This window comes from Planococcus citri, chromosome 2 (genome assembly GCF_950023065.1).
Source record: "Planococcus citri chromosome 2, ihPlaCitr1.1, whole genome shotgun sequence".
Taxonomy (NCBI): Eukaryota; Metazoa; Arthropoda; class Insecta; order Hemiptera; family Pseudococcidae; genus Planococcus; species Planococcus citri.
In genome coordinates, this window is record NC_088678.1 from 70,358,794 (window position 1) to 70,376,640 (window position 17,847).

The 17,847-nt window shown below is 34.5% G+C and overlaps 1 protein-coding gene across 3 annotated transcripts; it reads right to left on the reverse strand.

Moving 5' to 3' along the window:
• Nucleotides 1-205: 205 nt before the first annotated feature.
• Nucleotides 206-17,622, reverse strand: LOC135837472 (phospholipid-transporting ATPase ABCA1-like). Of its 3 annotated transcripts, XM_065352755.1 has the most exons (29): nucleotides 17,287-17,622; nucleotides 16,478-16,799; nucleotides 15,040-15,252; nucleotides 14,873-14,964; nucleotides 14,605-14,763; nucleotides 14,274-14,514; nucleotides 14,031-14,198; nucleotides 12,692-12,873; nucleotides 12,537-12,578; nucleotides 12,060-12,309; nucleotides 11,823-11,977; nucleotides 11,596-11,751; nucleotides 11,449-11,520; nucleotides 10,082-10,220; nucleotides 9,753-10,005; nucleotides 9,589-9,662; nucleotides 9,382-9,491; nucleotides 7,377-7,605; nucleotides 7,057-7,304; nucleotides 6,693-6,987; nucleotides 6,496-6,618; nucleotides 6,193-6,411; nucleotides 5,835-6,095; nucleotides 4,316-4,402; nucleotides 2,521-2,765; nucleotides 1,723-1,870; nucleotides 1,434-1,644; nucleotides 1,127-1,352; nucleotides 206-1,037 (listed from the first exon to the last, which is right to left on the reverse strand). In XM_065352755.1, the coding sequence occupies exons 2-29, from the start codon at nucleotides 16,761-16,763 to the stop codon at nucleotides 837-839; spliced, it is 5,085 nt and encodes a 1,694-aa protein (XP_065208827.1). In that variant the 5' UTR covers nucleotides 16,764-16,799; nucleotides 17,287-17,622; the 3' UTR covers nucleotides 206-836. The 3 variants fall into 3 exon arrangements, with proteins under 3 accessions (XP_065208827.1, XP_065208828.1, XP_065208829.1); XM_065352756.1 differs by lacking the exon at nucleotides 12,537-12,578; XM_065352757.1 differs by lacking the exon at nucleotides 4,316-4,402.
• Between the last annotated feature and the right edge of the window lie 225 nt (nucleotides 17,623-17,847).

A 17,847-nucleotide genomic window follows, 5' to 3' on the forward strand; every position in this document is an offset into this window, starting at 1 on the left:
GTTTGAACACACGGGTCAGTGACCTTAAGAGACCAGACTGGCAGAAATAATATGACCTTGGGAAGTCAGAAAGACGGATCAATGACCTTAAAAGACTGAACAACGTCGATAGGTTAGTGACCTTGAGAGGCCAGACAGACAAGCGACTTTGAGTGGGCAAAGAGACAGGTTGATGACCTTATTCAAATGAAATAAAAATCAAAAATAAGATGTTCGAACGTATATAGAAATGAAAAATAAAAAACAAAAAAACTTCAATAACAAATTCGAGTAGAAAATTAAATTGATACCTTAAATGCAACGAAATCATCATCCTTCTGAAGTAAAAACCTTAATTTACAGAACATATAACTAGTAAACTTAATGAGAAGACTGAATAAGTAAAAAATATTTTATGAAAATAAACTAAGCATTATGAATGAATAGAAATCTCACTGACGTAGATTAAGTATACTGGCACGAATTACGTAGGTACTCATTTCTGGAGTACATATCACAATTCGTGCTCCATATTATGTAAATATAAAATAATAAGCATAACCATAAAAAACATTCCAATAGGTAATAGAAAACACAAAAAAGTAAGAAATATTGAATATAAACTTGGTCATGTGCACTAATCATTCACACCGAGCACCGTGAAAGAGATTTTCCCTTGACTAGTGTAGGTAAACAATAATGTTCAAAATACTTACTTAACATCGTCGTCAATGCAAAAAAAACACTTGACACTTCGCACTGATAACTTAAAAATAAAAAAAGGAAGCTCGATTAAATTAAATGTTAAGCTCGATTTTGATGTAAAATAATGACTTCCACACAGAAAAAAATCTTTTTCAATTCACAGCTGAAAACCTATTTTTTTCAGACGGATCCGCGCTCTCCTTGGCGAACGAGATAAAAACTTCCTCCAAAGTGGTATCGGTAAGTACGTAATCTTCAACTAGGTCACGATGGCGTTGCTTTAGAGCTTCCATTTTTTCAAACAGAGCCCACCACGGGATAGATGTATCTTTTATTTGATAATAAAGCAACCCCTGTAACAGATAAAAATGAAAAATTAGCAAAACATGGGTGAGTTGAGTCGGACTTGATGATTGAAAATTCGAATGAACTTGTGTCTCACCCTATGCTCGTCTTTCAGAATACAGTATTTCTCTGTGAATAACTCCAACATGGTGTTTTTTAATGCAGCTTTTTCTTCGTCGAGTTCGGGAATATCGTTGATTTTTATCATAATCGAGAATCCTTGAGCGTATTGTTTCTTCAAATGTTGAGCAGTTCCGATACATTTCATAACACCAGAGACCATTATCGTTAAACGATCACATAGAGTTTCGCATTCCTCCATACTGAAAATAAAATAAGCGAATATAATTACGTGAAAATAATCCAAATAATTGTCTTCAAGTTCGTAGTAAATTAAGCAATACCTATGAGAAGTTAAAATAACAGCTTGTCCGGCTTCTTTACTTTGTCCCATTACGTCGTACAAATTACGTCTAGAAACTGGATCTACTCCGCTGGTAGGTTCGTCCAAGAATACTACTCTGGGATCTCCAATTAATGACATCGCTGTACACAATTTTCGTTTATTGCCTCCGCTGTAAGTGCCACATCTTCGGTTCTGGAATTCTTCTAACCCTGAAACGAAAATTAACACCGAAATGAATGATCTGCTTTTGACAAGAAATTGGGAAGGTTTCCGGTGCAAGTAGGTACCTATAATTTTGATCCATTTATCGACTAGAAGTTTATTCTCATTTTGGAAAACACCTCTCATGGTTGCAATCATGGATAACATTTCTCTTCCGGTCAGTTCTTCGATGAAGCAGTTGGTTTGAGGGCAATATCCGGCCATCGATAAATACTGCGAAAAATTAAATTAATTATTAAGAAGAGTTCTCAACCCTCGAAGAACGAATAGCAAAAAATTTTCAGTTTTTCAGAAGGGAGGGTATCCAATTGGCAAAAATATATCGGATCCGGATAAGACTACATCGAAAAATGTAAAAATACATCATCAGCTAACATTTCAGATGCTGAAGTACATTTTTTGATTTTTGGTGAATTTTAAAAAATTAAATTTGGGCCAGAAATGAGGAAAAGTCGAAATTTTACTAAATTCACTTCAAAAAGTGCCACAAAAAGCGTCCATTCAGTTTTCCAACTTCATTGCATAATAGTTATTCTGTGGAATTTTAAGTTTCAAAAATCTGCTACAGGATTCAAAATTGCTTAAAAAGGTTCTCGAAACCATCTCTAGTCAATTCAGATGGTCAAAAATAGGATACAAACCTTTCAGCTTTCTTGGTAAATTTGATCAAATTCCACTTTTTTCACATTTTTGACCCAAATTAGAATTTCGAAAATTCATCAGAAACCAAAAAATGCACTTCAGCACCTGAAATTTTAGCTGATGCTGTATTTTGCAATCGTTTAAGCTTTGTCAAATTTGAAAATTTTTTGCCCTTTGGGATACCTTTCTTCCGATTACTTTCTACAGATATAATTATGTACCTGCATCTTGTTAGTACTCAATTTAATATTTTCAATGGACGCATCACCCAAGGTAGGAACGATTTCAGCTGTCAACATCTTAAACGTTGTAGATTTACCAGCCCCGTTGACTCCCAAAAGACCAAAACATTCTCCAGGTTCGACGACAAAATTCACATCGGAAACAGCAGTAAAGGATTTGAGTTTGAGCCAGTTGATGTAATTCTTTCGTAATCCATTCACCAGCAAAGAACTTTGACCTCTTACTACAAATAGAATATTGTCAATTGAGTTACATTTTCGATGAAATTTACATTCTAATCCGAAACGTTTTCAACTAACAAGGGAACCTCTTGAGGTGTCACACTCCGATTCGAATGGGAACGCGATTTTTGGAAAGAGCACAGTCTAAAACCCCCAAATCCAAATTTTCAGCTGCCCAAGTTCATTTTTCGATTTTTTGAAAATTCTAAATTGACAGTTTTTGGCGATCTATGCTTTTTTTAAAAAAGTACGTACAAAAAACCAGTAAAAATGGTCAAAATAAGTCCCAAAACTAATATTAATTACCCAACTCCAAATTTTACAATTTCCAGCCATTCTGGAGCCTCCAGCGCGATTTTACCATTTCTCCAGAATTTTGAATTTGCTCCAGAAGGCGTGAATATGAAGTTAGGCAGCTAAAAATCGAGTTGTACATTACACTCGACCTGTTTAACGAGTTTATCTACATTTGAGCCGATTTTGAGAGGGACACCACAAGAGTGGTTTTTTGAGGTGTCACTCTCGCTCCAAAACGGCTGGAAATGGTAGAATTTGCGCTCCGGGGGCTAGTTCTTAAAGAAATACAGCGATTCAAACAAATTTCAAAAATTTCATCACAAACGGTTATCTTTGGATTTTTCGGATTTTTCAACTTTGAAAAAAGCTGGTCAAAAAACCACTCTTGTGGTGTCACTCTCAAAATCGGCTCAAGCTCAAATGTAGATAAACTCGTTAAACAGGTCGAATATAATACACAACTCGATTTTTAGCTGCCTAACTGCATATTCACGCCTTCTGGAGCAAATTCAAAATTCTGGAGAAATTGAAAAACCGCGCTGGAGGCTCCAGAATGGCTGGAAATTGTGAAATTTGAATTTGGGGGTTAGTTATGTATAAAATACAGCGATTCGCGTGAATTTCAAAAATTTCCACACAAACGGGAAACTTTTGATTTTTGGATTTTCTAATTTTGAAAAAAGCTGGTCAAAAAACCACTCTTGAGGTGTCACTCCCAAAAACGACTCAAATGTAGATAAACTCGTTAAACAGGTCGCGTATAATACACAACTCGATTTTTAGCTGCCCAACTTCATATTCACGCCTTCTGGAGCAAATTAAAATTCTGAAGAAATTGAAAAATCGCGCTGGAGGCTCCAGAATGGCTGGAAATGGTAAAATTTGGATTTGGGTAAATAATATTAGTTTTGGGACTTATTTTGACCATTTTTACTGATCAAGTACGTACTTTTTGAATTTTCAAAAATTCGCCAAAAATCGAAAAATGAACTTGGGCAGCTGAGAATTTGGTTTTGGGGGTTTTAGACTATGCTCTTTCCAAAAATCACGGTCCCGTTCAAATCAAAGTGTGACACCTCAAGAGGTTCTCTTTGTAAGTTATACACATCGCATACTACATATTACCACTCAAAAAGCTGTTAGTTTCACGGACATTTCGAAAACATTATTAAAATACCCCAAGCAGCCAACTACGACCACAATGAAGCTGTTTCGAGATTATAAATAATTAATCTGAAGTCTATTATTTTTATACCTCGTAATGCAACATTTTCGCTTATTTCCACGTCGAGCAAATTACCATTGATCGCGTCCTTCTCGCGTTTTGGGAATGAAACGTGGTCTGCAAAGTAGCAATTTTATATTCATTATTTCATTACGGAAAAAAAATCATGTTAGCTACTACGGATTAAGGACTCCCACCGAATGTATATGCCGAATTTTAGCATCTCAATTAAATGGGGGCCTAAGGGGGCTTCATGTGATGGTAGGTACAAAATCAAAAACCGTGATAAAAAGTTTGAAAATTCATTTCTTTGTAGTTGAAGAGGGTTGGGAAGATGAAAACCCTCAAAACGTACTAGAAAACACCCTTCGAATGAACGTGTCTTTGAAACATTACAATCCTTTTTCTGATTGAAGTCATTCTCACTCAAAATGCAAGATTTCAGAATTAACCCACTCATCTACTGACTGGTGAAACATCGTGAAAACATCACACAAAAAACATCTCTCAACACATCGGTGCAGAACATTGTTCAAATTTTTAAAAAAATAATAATAAATAAAAATAGCAGGGTTGTTGCGGATCACGGAAATTTGATCCGAATCACGGATCACGAATCATTGAGAAATTTGTGATCCGGATCACGGATCAAAGATCTTCCGGGAAATTGTGATCCGGATCACGAATCACAAATCACTCCAGAAAAACGTGATCCGGATCAAATTTCACGGATCGTTTTTCGGATCATTTCAAGGAAATTGTACTACGTACTAAATTGGTTTTTTTAAATTGAAGATTGAACAAAAACGTGAAAAAACGAAATAGTCTCCATTTTATTTTCAAAAATTTGCAATAACACATTATACAGGGGTGGGAAAAAGTCAGCCTCAGCTTGAAAATTTGCAGAAATTGAAAAATGAAATTTTTACATTTCAAAAAATTTTAGTTTTTTGTCAATAAATCAAAAACTAAGCATCCTAGAGAAAAACTAATGAGATCATGTCGATTGGAAATTTAATTCTCTACAATTTAGGTCATATGTAATTTTTTCGTAGGACGCTTCCTTTCGCCTCCAGATTGACTTTTATGAAACACAGTGTGCAAATTTTTCAAAAAATAATTTTCAAAAAGTTTTACTTGAGGTTTTTTGTCAAAAAATCAAAAACTAGGCATCCTAGCGAAAAACCAATGACATTACGTCGATTTTACCTACATCAATATCAATATCCAACAAATTGAGTTCAACTCCATTAATTTTTAATAAAATCGAATTTTCAAAGCAAAAACATGCAGCAATGCAGCATTACTGGTGAAAAAAAAGGATCCGTGAAAAAATGATCTGCGGAAAATTTTGAATCGGATCATAGATCACGAATCCTTGTGGAATAATGATCCGGATCACGGATCACGATTCCTACTGCAGAAAATGATCCGGATCACGGATACAGATCACTCAATGATCCGGATCACGTAATGATCCGGATCACAACAACCCTGAAAAATAGACATAAAAATAGAATATAATCAACGTGGCTTTTATTGCACTTACTTGATTTATCCTCCTTATATTTTTGCACTTTGTCGTATTCCTGTATCACGTCGTCGTCGCCTACATCCGAGTTGGTGGAGACCGTGCCAAACATTGCATTCTTCAACGAGTTGAACCAATAACGAACACATCCAATATTGATGAAGGAAAGTATGGCGGCGTATAAAACGATATCGAATATCAAAAATAACGTCTCCAAAAGTATAGCGTCCTTATTCTCCTCCGATGCAAATACAAAGTACGGTTTCTTTATCAACGTCTCTGATAAAATAACAAGAAACTCAGCGTAAGTATACATGAATATTTTTAAAGGAACTGTATGTTAATTATAGCGACATTTTAACGCAAATCAACCTACTTTCACACATAGGTTTCATATCTTCAGAACAATACGAACAGAGTGCATTAGCTTGGAAAGTGAACATGAATTTGATGAATAATAACGAGAAATTAAACGAAGGAACGAGTAAAATAACTCCTTTGATAAGGTAATACAGCATTTTTTTATAAACGGGTTCAAATGGGTCCTGCACGTTTTCTCTAGTTTCGACGAAAAACATCCATACTATTATACAACCTGTAAATCGGTAACGATTACGTAGATGAGGGCGAACTTTAATTATGAATACAAAAATATCAGCAATGGTAATTCAATACGTACATATCAAGTTGAATATGAAAAGTAAAACGTACGATCCTTCTTTAGAATTGGATAAATAACCGGTAACGTAGATGAAAAGCAATCCGGATATCCCGTAAATAATTATTATCAATGCAAAAACATCTGTAAAATTTTACATTCTTCATGAATATCTTATTCTATACGATCACATCTCTCAACTTCAATACTTTACTCACCAATCGATGCATCCAGAGCAAGGAAAGTAGAACCATCTGCGAGTTTGAAAACTTCAACACGAAGGAAAGTTACAAACAAAAAGAACGTCAGATCGAATAACAGGGTAGCGAACCAATACACCAATGGAGAAACATTCGACATGGTTTGAATATGTTGAAATCCGTCAATTCGCTCAGTGTTCACGAATACGGCGAAGTAAGCCGCTAAATCAATCGAGTAAAATGCCAATGCGAAGAACCACGGGGCATAAAAGGCAAAATCGGATTGGCGTCGACTTGGACACAAATTCTTAAACTAAATCAAATATCATACGGTAATTTTCATTTCAAAACACACTGAAGAACTTATTGCTGTAAATCTTACTTCTGTTTCGGACCCGTCATGATTTAGTTCTAGTTTTTTTTGCACAGGATGATTAATTGTGTTAATTTGATAGCGACTGTCATTCGTGATACTGCGAAGCAATACGTTCGTATACGTGGTGATGGTAATTGGAAGGGAATGTATCAAAGGAGGATTGTGCAATATTTTTATGGTCGATGAATTCACTTCGAAAGCTGATATGTAATCCTTATTGTACTTCATGATATCACTTCCGTACTGAAGTAAATCTACGGAATGTGAACACAAGTATAATTAAGTCTGTTTTTTAATATCAGTTGAAGGAATTGAACATCGCAAACCTTTTTCAATTGGAGAAATACGAGCGTCCACGAATAATCCTCCTTCTTCGGCAACGTATCCTGGAAGGTGTTTGGCAAAACTGGAGTCACGGACGTTATTTTTCAGTACCACTGTTGAGCCTGGATAGGTACTCATTGATAAATCTAACGGTGGCTCCGGCGAAAGGTCTACCCGATTCAGGTTCACTAAAAACAACACAAGCATCACGACCAACGATGGTAGAATAATCTGCAACAAACCATAAGATAATAATCACCAACGCTTGATTCTAAATTGATGTAGAAGTGTAAAATAAGTTCAAAATAATTAAAATATGAAATGATTAAAATCAAAAAATTCACTTTTCAACTGATATTAACACCTTTAGTTCTGAAGGAACAATCTAAAACGATCAAGAGAGCCTCTTTTTTGTGACCGTTCAAATTCAACACTCCACTTACAGAATTTTTTCGAAAACTAGAGAATCTGAAAATTCGCTAAAGTCTCCAGAACGGATCGAAACAGATCGAAATCATCGCCAATCGACTCGGAAGGTTGAGAATGGGGTACGATCCAAATTTCAGCGCTTGTCAATGTAATCAAATTTTGATTTTTTCACGAGAAATGAGCCATTGAATTTTCTAAAGTTTGCTCAAAATTGAAATATGAATTTCAGCATTTACCAACCAAAACATTTTTGTTGATGGAGAATTTTGGGGTTCTGAATTGATTTTCATTTTACCCGGATCAAAAATTTTCGTGCCGGTTAAGTGTAGATTTTAGATAAGTTTTCCGCAAAAATGACTGTATCAATTTTTTTTTTTATAGGAAATTGTGATCCATTTTGATACGTCGCAAGGTCACTTTTTCAAAAATCTCGAAAATTGTGGTCCTATTTTAAACTCAAAACACATAAGAAATGTTCAAAAACCTTTTTCGTAGAAATATTCGAATTTATTGGAAAATTTTAACCCATTTTGATAGGTTGCATGATTTTTTCAAAAGTCCACAAAACCATGGATCAATATTCAATGTTAAGCTCAAAATTTCTTAAGAATGTTCATAAAATATTTTTGTCCAAATACAGTGGTTGCCGCTTATTATCATTGCGGTTATTAGAATAATTCGCTTAATAGAATGGAAAGTCGTTGGAACGGAACGGTTGTATCTTTTTACATTGAATGATTTTCGCTTTATGCGATAATCGAAGGTGAATAAATCCGGTTAATGGAATGGAAAATTTTTCAAAAAGCAACAAAAATCAATGAAATAGGCATATTTTTTGTCAACAAAAGAACCAAACAAACAAAAAGTCTCGTTTTTAACCAAATAATTTTAAAAAATCTCACATTTTCAACAAAAATTGCAAAAAAATCTTGCTTTTTGGTAAAATTTGTTCAAAAGTCTTGCATCATCAGAGTGTGAGGTGATGAGAGTTTTTACCAGTAGGTTGAATGATTATCATTGCCAAAAGTTGCAAAAAAAAAGTGTTGTTCTTTTACCTAAAAAAATGCAAAAAATCTATCTTTTCGAAAAAACTTACAAAAAAGTGTCATTTCTTTGCCAATAATTCACTTAATTGCCACATTTTTGATTTTTGAATAAAATTCTCCCAATAGTTTTGCTAAAGATTTTCACTTTTTTTCAAAAATTATCAAAAGCCTCGTATATTTTTCAGAAATTGCCGAAAAGTACCATTTTTTTGCCAATAAAGTTCTGTTTTTTGCTAAAAATTGTCATTCTTGCTTTTCAACCAAAATTTCCCACCTTTTTATACGTTTTTAGGTACCATTATTAAATGTACAGCATACAAGTTTAATAAATCGTATTTTTTTGATTCTTCGTTTATTAGAATTATTCGCTTAATAGAATAGCAACCACTCCGTCCCAACCCGATTCTATTAAGCGGCAACTACTGTATTATTAAATTTTATCGCGAAATTGAAAACAATTTGATAGGATGCGAGGTCACTTTTTCAAAAATCTCGAGTTTGAAAAACACGAGTACAATACAAGGATACTTACTCGAGTGAATATACTGAATAGATTCCGCGATGTGTAAAGACACTTTTTTTTGAATAAGACTTTGATCTGCTGTATGTATAAAGACGCACCTCTCATATAGTGCAGATAATCTAAAGGGAAATAAAAAATAAATCGTTAACACTGAAGTACATACTTAATAATCATGTAGAACAGCGGGACTTGATAATTATATGATTTTGTCCTTACTAGTTCCAGAAGTGGAGTCAGTAACCGTCTTATGTTTCGTTGATTCTGAATCATAAATAGAAACACCTCCAACTCTGTAATATGAACATACACCATCGAATTAATATCTCAGAATTTCATCCACAAATTCGTAGATACGGATGTAGGAAGCTATAGGCACTTACTTCAGAAATACGTGTTCCATTGTGGTGGCAGCAACTCCCAAATTTCTAATACCCAATCGCAACTTTTCGGCTTCCAAACTTTTAAACAACGCTGGGAATTTGGTAGTTTCAGTTAACGGTAATTTGTACACGGTTTCTGAGGGTGTTTCAAGTTCTCGACTCGCTTCGGGTAATGCAGCTTTGATCACACTATCGATAGCAGCCGAATCTCCACCTTCTTTGGTTTTGGTGATCGTTAATTCATAGCCGGTACCTGATAAACACACGTAATACAATCGTAAAAATAAAACTTAATTTTTTTACAAAAAGAAAATGAGAATAAATGTTACCGTAAGATTTCTTCAAAAATAGGGGGGTTCCGTGACAAACAATAACACCATGATTCATGATCGCAATACGATCCCCCAAAGCGTCCGCTTCCTCCATATAATGCGTTGTGAATATAACAGTACGTTTTCCTCGCAAATCCTATTAGAAAAAAAATTACCATTAATTTACCTAAATGAAAATAAAAAATCAAGTAGCTACACACGCCAGTATAAAAAAAATGTAAAAAAAAAGAACGATACATGAGAGAGCATAATTGAGCAATTTTTTACAACTTCAATCACTATTGAAATGAAAGGAGCACTTTCTCAACTACCTACTTAACGAAATCGAAAAATTTTGGATTGAGATTTCTGATGTTTTTCTGGAATTTTAACGCACTTTGATTGGTAGCATTACAAATTTTTCAAAAATACTGAAAATTACGACCTAATTTTGAGCTTAAAATTTTTCAAAAACGTTCAAAATTTTTTTGTAGAAATATTTGAATTTTACATGTACAGCATTTTAACACGTTTGGATAGATTGGTTACATAAAGATTTTTCAACAATTTTTTAAAAATCATGACCCATAATTTGAGGTTCAAAAATTTTCAAAAATGCTCAAAAAACATTTTTGTAGAAATATCTGAATTTTTTGCAAAATGTCAACCCATTTTCATAGGTCGCACAACCTATGCAATTATGGGCCCAAAATTCTTTAAAAAATGCTCAAAACACACATTCGTTGATATATTCGAATTTCTTGCAAAATTGCAACTCATTTTGGTACTTACGTCGCAAGACGCTTTAAATCTCGAAAATCATGACCTAATTTCGGGTCCAAATTCTTCAAAAATTGCTCAAATGGTTTTCCAAAATTGTAACCCTTTTTGGCTGTTTGACAGGATATTGCATGATAACTTTTTCAATATTTTTGTGCTTAAAATTTTTCAAAAATGATAAAAAAATGTCGTTGGAATATTTGAATTTTTCGTAAGATTTTAACCAATTTCGATTGGTTGTATGATTAATTTATCAAGAATACTGAAACTCATATCTTAATATTGAGCTCAAAAATTTTGAGCTTCACTTTTTCAAAAATTCTGATCTAAATTCAAGCTCCAAATTCCTCAAAAACGCTAAAAAAATGTTGCCAAAGTATTCGAATTCCTTGCAAAATTTTAACCCATTTTGAAATCGAGTCCTCAATTTAGGATTCAAATTCAAACTTGCTTAAAGCACTCTTTTGTAGAAGTACTTGAATTTTTTTGAAAAATTTCAAGCTCTTTTTTCGAAACTCCACCATGAAGTATCGAAAGAAAAGGTCTCATCACGTAATTCCCAATCATCTTTCCATATCAAGTGCAAGAAAATTATAAATACCAACCAGTAACAAATCCCATAATTTTCTCCTCGATTGTACATCCATTCCAGACGTCGGCTCATCTAATATCAAAACCTACGATAACAATAAAATTACAAAATGAAAATAGTACGAGGATTACAGGATTACTAAAATTCCAACGGAACATACTTCAGCTTTTCCCATTAGAGCGATCGACAGGCACAGTTTTCTCTTCATTCCACCCGATAAAGCTCCGACTAACGAATTTTTCTTCGGCTGCATTTCCATCATAGCCAAATATTCATCTGCTTCGGCTAGTGCTGCTGCTCGCGAAATACCTTTCAACTGCACCCAACCATCATTAATCATTATGAACAATAAGGCCAGTCAAAATATTGAGCGAGTTTTAAACACACTTGTCCAAAAAATAACAAATGCTCCAGAACTGTTAAATAAGGTATCGTTCGATTTTCTTGAGGGCACATTCCTAAATTTCGTCTAAATTTATCCATATTTTCGAATATATCCATGCCTTTGAAATGTATAGATCCAGCACTAGGAGAACTCAATCCTGCAAACAAGTGGTTAGTCAAAATTAATATGTATTCTGCGCGGTCACCATTCAGTACACACAAACGATCAACCAATCTTACCGGTCATAATAGACATAGTGGTTGTTTTTCCAGCGCCATTATGTCCCAATAAACCTGTCATTTCACCTTGATAAATATTCATATCAACTCCTCTAACCGCGTACACCTTTCCAAAATTTTTATGTAGATCTTTGATTTGTATGGTAGCTTCTACATTCCGCGGAGGCGATTCAAAAAATTTACTATCAGCTTCCTCCTTTAAATTCTGCAACGGCTGGGTGTCGTTTGTGAAGAAACACGAAAACAAACCCTGCAAATGATCGGAAATTTCGTTTACATTAGATTCAATATTCTTAAAATATGTAGGTTAAAATGACAATTAGTTAAATAAAAGAGCTGTAATAAAATCAACACGAATGCAATAAGAAAACCGTGAGAAATACTTGGATGCAATACACGAGATGTGATTAAGCTGAACGATAAAGCGCACCCAACATTGAAAAAGCTCTGCCTCGACAGCACTCGAATAATACCAACCTTTAGCTCTCCGGTCAAATTACTCTTGCGACGGTATAATATCTAGAACGAATATTAGTAAGTGAAAGCGAATGTTAAGTGTGAAAGCAAAAAAATCATCATTTCTGTACATCAGCCATCGCGTTACATTCAAATCATTCCCAGATTTCAATTACCTTGAAAATAAAAAAAGGTGATTTGCGAGCTCCGAATTTTCCAGGATTGATGGCCGTTATATAATATGCCAAACAGAAGTACAGACAAGTATCAAACACCAACATCAGCAAACAAAACATCAACGAAACAGAATTCCGGTCATTCTCAGATGCAGTGACAGATGACCAGGTGAAATCAATACCTAAGAAACAGACAAAAACATACTTATGAGTTTCTGTTTGATATAAAAATTGATTGAATTTTTGGACATTTTGAACGGAGGCCTTCCTCCTGGGAAGCTCAGTTTTGATTTCGGGGTCAGACGAATTCCAGAATTAGAATCAGCGCAGATGCAAGTCCAGTAATTTATTATGTATTCAAGATGCATTTATAGATATTTTAATCCTAAGCCCCTCTCTAGAAGGTTCATTTTCAAGTTCTTTTTTAGATTTTTTCATCACAATTTGTATACTTTTTTTTAATAAAGTATACATTTTTTGAGCAAATTGTGAGTCGCATTCTTTTAGTTAAAATAAATGTAACTTAGCTGGTAAATCATATCAATCAAAAGTAGCAAGAATTTCAGATCTTTTAAACACCTTCGGGCTTCGATATTTTTGAGAAAAAAAACAAGAAATTTTTGACGAAATTTTACTTTGAAAATGTCAATTTTTGCCACGAAGTGGCCAATTGAAAAAGGACGAACAAAATTTCACCGAAGTGGCCTAGAAAGCTGAAAGTCCCCCATTCCCAATTATTAGAAACTGTTTCGAACCCTTTTTGACCAGTTCTGGAGCCTCCAGTACACTGAAAAATGCCACCTGAGGAAGCTGCAACCTGAAATTTGATTTATACACAAATTTCAACAATTGAGTCGACTGTAGGTCGTTTCAAACCGTTCCAGAGCGACGAACGATACTTTGGAAATATTAGGGTATAAAGAAAATTTTAGTTTTGCAACGTCTTTAGGTAAAATCTTGTGGAAATGTTAACGTTTCAAAAATTTCTGGAGGCTCCAGAACTGCTCAAAACGGGTTGAAACCGTTCCCATTCAATTTGGGGAATTGAAAATAGGTTACATCATTTTTAAGCCCCGATTTGATTTTAAAAATTACTTCAGCCCCTCCATGCTCTTTTGATATAGCTTTGTCCGGTTCGAAACTTTTTCAGAACGTTATTTCAAACCAGGTGGCCTTTTTTGGATATGGTAAAAGTTCATCTATGCTAAACATTACCATGGCCATCAAACCCATTCGATTTATTTACCATAATTTATAATTTTTGAGAGGTTAGAAAATGTGTACAAATTTGGGCAAACTCGAAGAACATAATATAATGAATATTCCAAACAGCACAAACCGTGTATCTCGTAGTAACGTATCCGAGAAAATCCCAAACAAAATGCGCCCACAGGAGTCAATGACATCAATATTAATGCAGGATTATTGGCAGCATATTGCAGCAATACAATGATTACAAACAGCGGACCCACGAAACAAAGCAGGAATATTGACGTAGCTACGGTGGCTGCGAAAAATCATGATTTTATAAAAACAATTTTTCCATTAAAATTCGTACTAATTTACAAATCAGTATACAAACTTTTATGAAAAATAGCAGAAAACACGAAGCAGAGTGAAATATTCGCCGAGCAGTAAAATACCAAAATCGACCAGAACACGGAAAATTGTACGTGATATATAGCTTCTGATCCAGGCCCACCAAACGGGTGAGTCAAAATTATGGCCACAATGGTCAACGAAATCAAACTGACAATCAGCCCGTGAAAAAACCAGCTGAACCACATCAGCCATTCGTTAAGTCCGGTTATTTTCATCAATTCCTAAATAAGAATTCATCCGTGTAAGTAAAATGTGTACGTGAACAGACTTTTATGCTCACAGCGAATACGTAGAGGTGTATTTGAAGTCACCTTAACACCGCTGTCTTTTTCATCGATAATATCGTTGATTAATGGGATAGATGCGATCAGGATGACTATAAGAACGATAAAACCGACTTCAAGGGTTACCCAAGATCTTGGACTTTCATCTGACGTATACGATGGGTACGGAAACCTTTCGAATTCCACCTATACAAATATGTAAGAGGTGAAAATCAGCATCGATTAAAATGAAATAAAAATAACAAACGTATCGTATAAAATAATTTCAATAGGTACCTAATAATTCAGTACCTACCTCAAACAAGACACTCTGGTTCGTTTTATATTCAACGAAATGATCGTTTATCAACCACTGAATAGCACTGAAGTATTGGTATTGATAAGGATCTAAAAGAAGAATTATTCAAGTACATATTTCACAAAATCTCAATGATATGGTTTCAAATGCAGACAAATACTCACCCTCAATATAAGGTCGTGCGGTCTCTTTCAAAGTATACAATTCTCGTGTTTCCCACTCATCTCTGTTTCTTATTACGTAGGTTAATTTATCTGGTAGCGATTCATTGGACCTAATATATTTGAAGAAAATTCCATAAGGTATTCCCCGTGAACTTGAATCACTCTGCAGAGCGCTCTCCAACTCAGCTTCGTTCGCCAATCCTTTCATGGAACCTTGATACACAAAAAAAAAAAAGAATGCAAATAAATACAAAGATTATAACCAAGTACATATTTTACAGCTACACTAACACTTATGTATTTACATAACCATTTCTTGAGAAAAGGAGAACTCATCTTACTTAAAAAGAAGAAGAAAAAATTTTCTAATTCTACGCCATACTTCGATCTAATAGGTACAGATTTGAGCCGTATTCATAGACGTTACTTAAGGGTCACTTGGCTAAGTGGCGAATTTTGAAGCAATTTTCCCAGGCATGATTGAATTTGTGAAATTTTGTTTATTGTTAAATTGAGAGATTGGACAGGTAGTGGTTGAATGACGTTGACTTTACTTCATTCATCAAGATTGATTATAAACGATTATCCGATCACATAATTTTTTTCAGCCCGCGATGATCGCACCACCCCTTTCCCCACCACCTTTCAAAATCAGTCTGAGAAACCATTCTGAAGAGAAGAATGTTCCCTTTCAGGAAATTTCCACTTAAAACTAAAAGAAAATTATCAGATATCAAATCTAACATCTTTGTTATATTTTTTTATTAGCTGTTTTGTGGGTAGTGGAACTGAGTAGGTAGATATTGTGAAATACTTTGAGCGTTTTTCGATCGAGTTTATACGTAAATGACACGAGAGGAAAAACTCGGCACTATATGGTTGAATTTTTTCGTATTAATAAAACCTCTGTTAAGGTGAACAGCCAACGTTTTTTTCAATTTGTTATTATGCAAGTGTGGTTCAAAATTATCTCATTTCTTGGAAAAATCGACTCTTCCTCAGATTGGGATTACCCGGACACGACCGACACGAGCAAAAATCCCGGCGATGTTATCGCGATAACTACCTATGCATCGATGAGTCATAATATTTTTCAACGTGTTCGTTTCAACGATATCCGGCTGCCAACAGATAAGCAAGTACTTTTGCCAGTGAGTAAATTGTACTCGACTGTGGACGACGGACGTCATCATAGCTGAATGCAACGAATACCATGATAGAGCTAAGCTATATAAACTTAAAATAACACACAAGATGAACTTAATTTTTCAGCTGAATAAATTAACTACGTATGTATCTCAATTTCGGAGAATCAGATCAAAACATCATGAGGCTGGCATATTGAGAGAAAGCCAATGAATAAATCAAGCTTTACACCAGGTGTTATTTCGGTTATTTTTTTTTCATTGAAATGTTAACGGTGCGTATACCTACTTACGGAAATTCTGTTTCATTCGATTCATGAACTCATCGATTGCAGGAACGTTAGGAGCATAATACACGTCAGCGCTTTTGGCATCTTGGACGAAATGTTTTTTCAATTCAGGTTTAAATATAGTTTCAGGGTTATTGAAGATGGTATTTGCAGGTAACGATGAAACTATCCACGCTAAAAGAGAAGCTATCAAGATTGGTATAATGAATTCGATCAAAGTTACGACCCAGTGGTACCGTCGTAAACGGTAATTCTTCCACATCAACAACTTGAATTTTACGAAATTCATCTTCTTTGCGACCAAATACACCCGGGATGAATATTACTGAAATCAAAAGTAAAAACACGATTTAATTATATGAATCATCGATAATGAAATCAATCAAACACCACAGATAGCTCATCAATAAGACACAACAGGACAAAACACGTGTTTGCCGGCATGGCAGAAAAACGATGACTGATAATGATACTCAGTCAAAATATTCGTTATAGAATTATAATGATGTTTAACTCAGTAAAATATAAGTTCAACTTCCTCGAGATATAACGATTCATAGTACTCGCAAGTCCGATATTTCACACACACACACATGTGCGAGCAAAGAATTGAGTGACATGTTTATATCAACGTCAAGTTCCAAATATTTTCAAAATTGTGGCATCAAATATACGAGAGTCTTTTGTATGGTAATTTCACTTATTAGTTCCACGTTGACGTAATTTTTCAACTTCAACATTAATTTCAGACATTGACAAATTGACATAGATTAGAAGACGCTAAAAAAAATCATATCGGCATTTCCATTTACCTGTAAAATTAGTATAACTTCATAGACCGGTAACAAAGTAAGCACAAAGCACATCATTTGACACGATAAAAGTTTCATTTCACTGTCATAATTTACGCTAAAGTTAAGGTGCGTTCATGATTGTCTGTAACTAACCGTAATAAAAGTTACGGTCTGTTATGGAAAAGTAAAATACAAGAATTCTTATGGCGTAGTTCACGTTGTCCGTAACCGTAACTTTTTGTTTTACAGAAAAGAACAAAGAAAATTACAGAAAAGTAAAAAATTTTTTACTTTTCTGTAACAGGCCGTAAGAGTTACGGACAATCATAAACGCACCTTTACCTTTTCACTTTAATTAATTTTATATCAGGCAGATGACGCCAGCAAAAAAGAGAAAATTTGAAAACGTATATGAGATGAGAGATAACATGTGAATCATCAATGTGATGTAATGTAATGTGATTGTGATGTGATGAAATATTAAATATTGCATTCGGCATTCCAGTTCCAGGAAAATCCCGCAAAGAATTTTACACGAATCGCACGAATGTTTCGTAGGTGGTGGGGGTGGTGGGGAGC

Bases quoted from the DNA above. Each gene is read 5' to 3' on its own strand.
- LOC135837472 (XM_065352755.1), bottom strand. From the start codon at position 16,763: ATGAATTTCGTAAAATTCAAGTTGTTGATGTGGAAGAATTACCGTTTA. The intron at 12,874-14,030 runs GTTTGTGCTGTT...TCTGTTTCTTAG, and splicing joins ACGTTACTACGAGATACACG to GTATTGATTTCACCTGGTCA. The intron at 1,645-1,722 runs GTACCTACTTGC...TTTTCGTTTCAG, and splicing joins TAAATGGATCAAAATTATAG to GGTTAGAAGAATTCCAGAAC.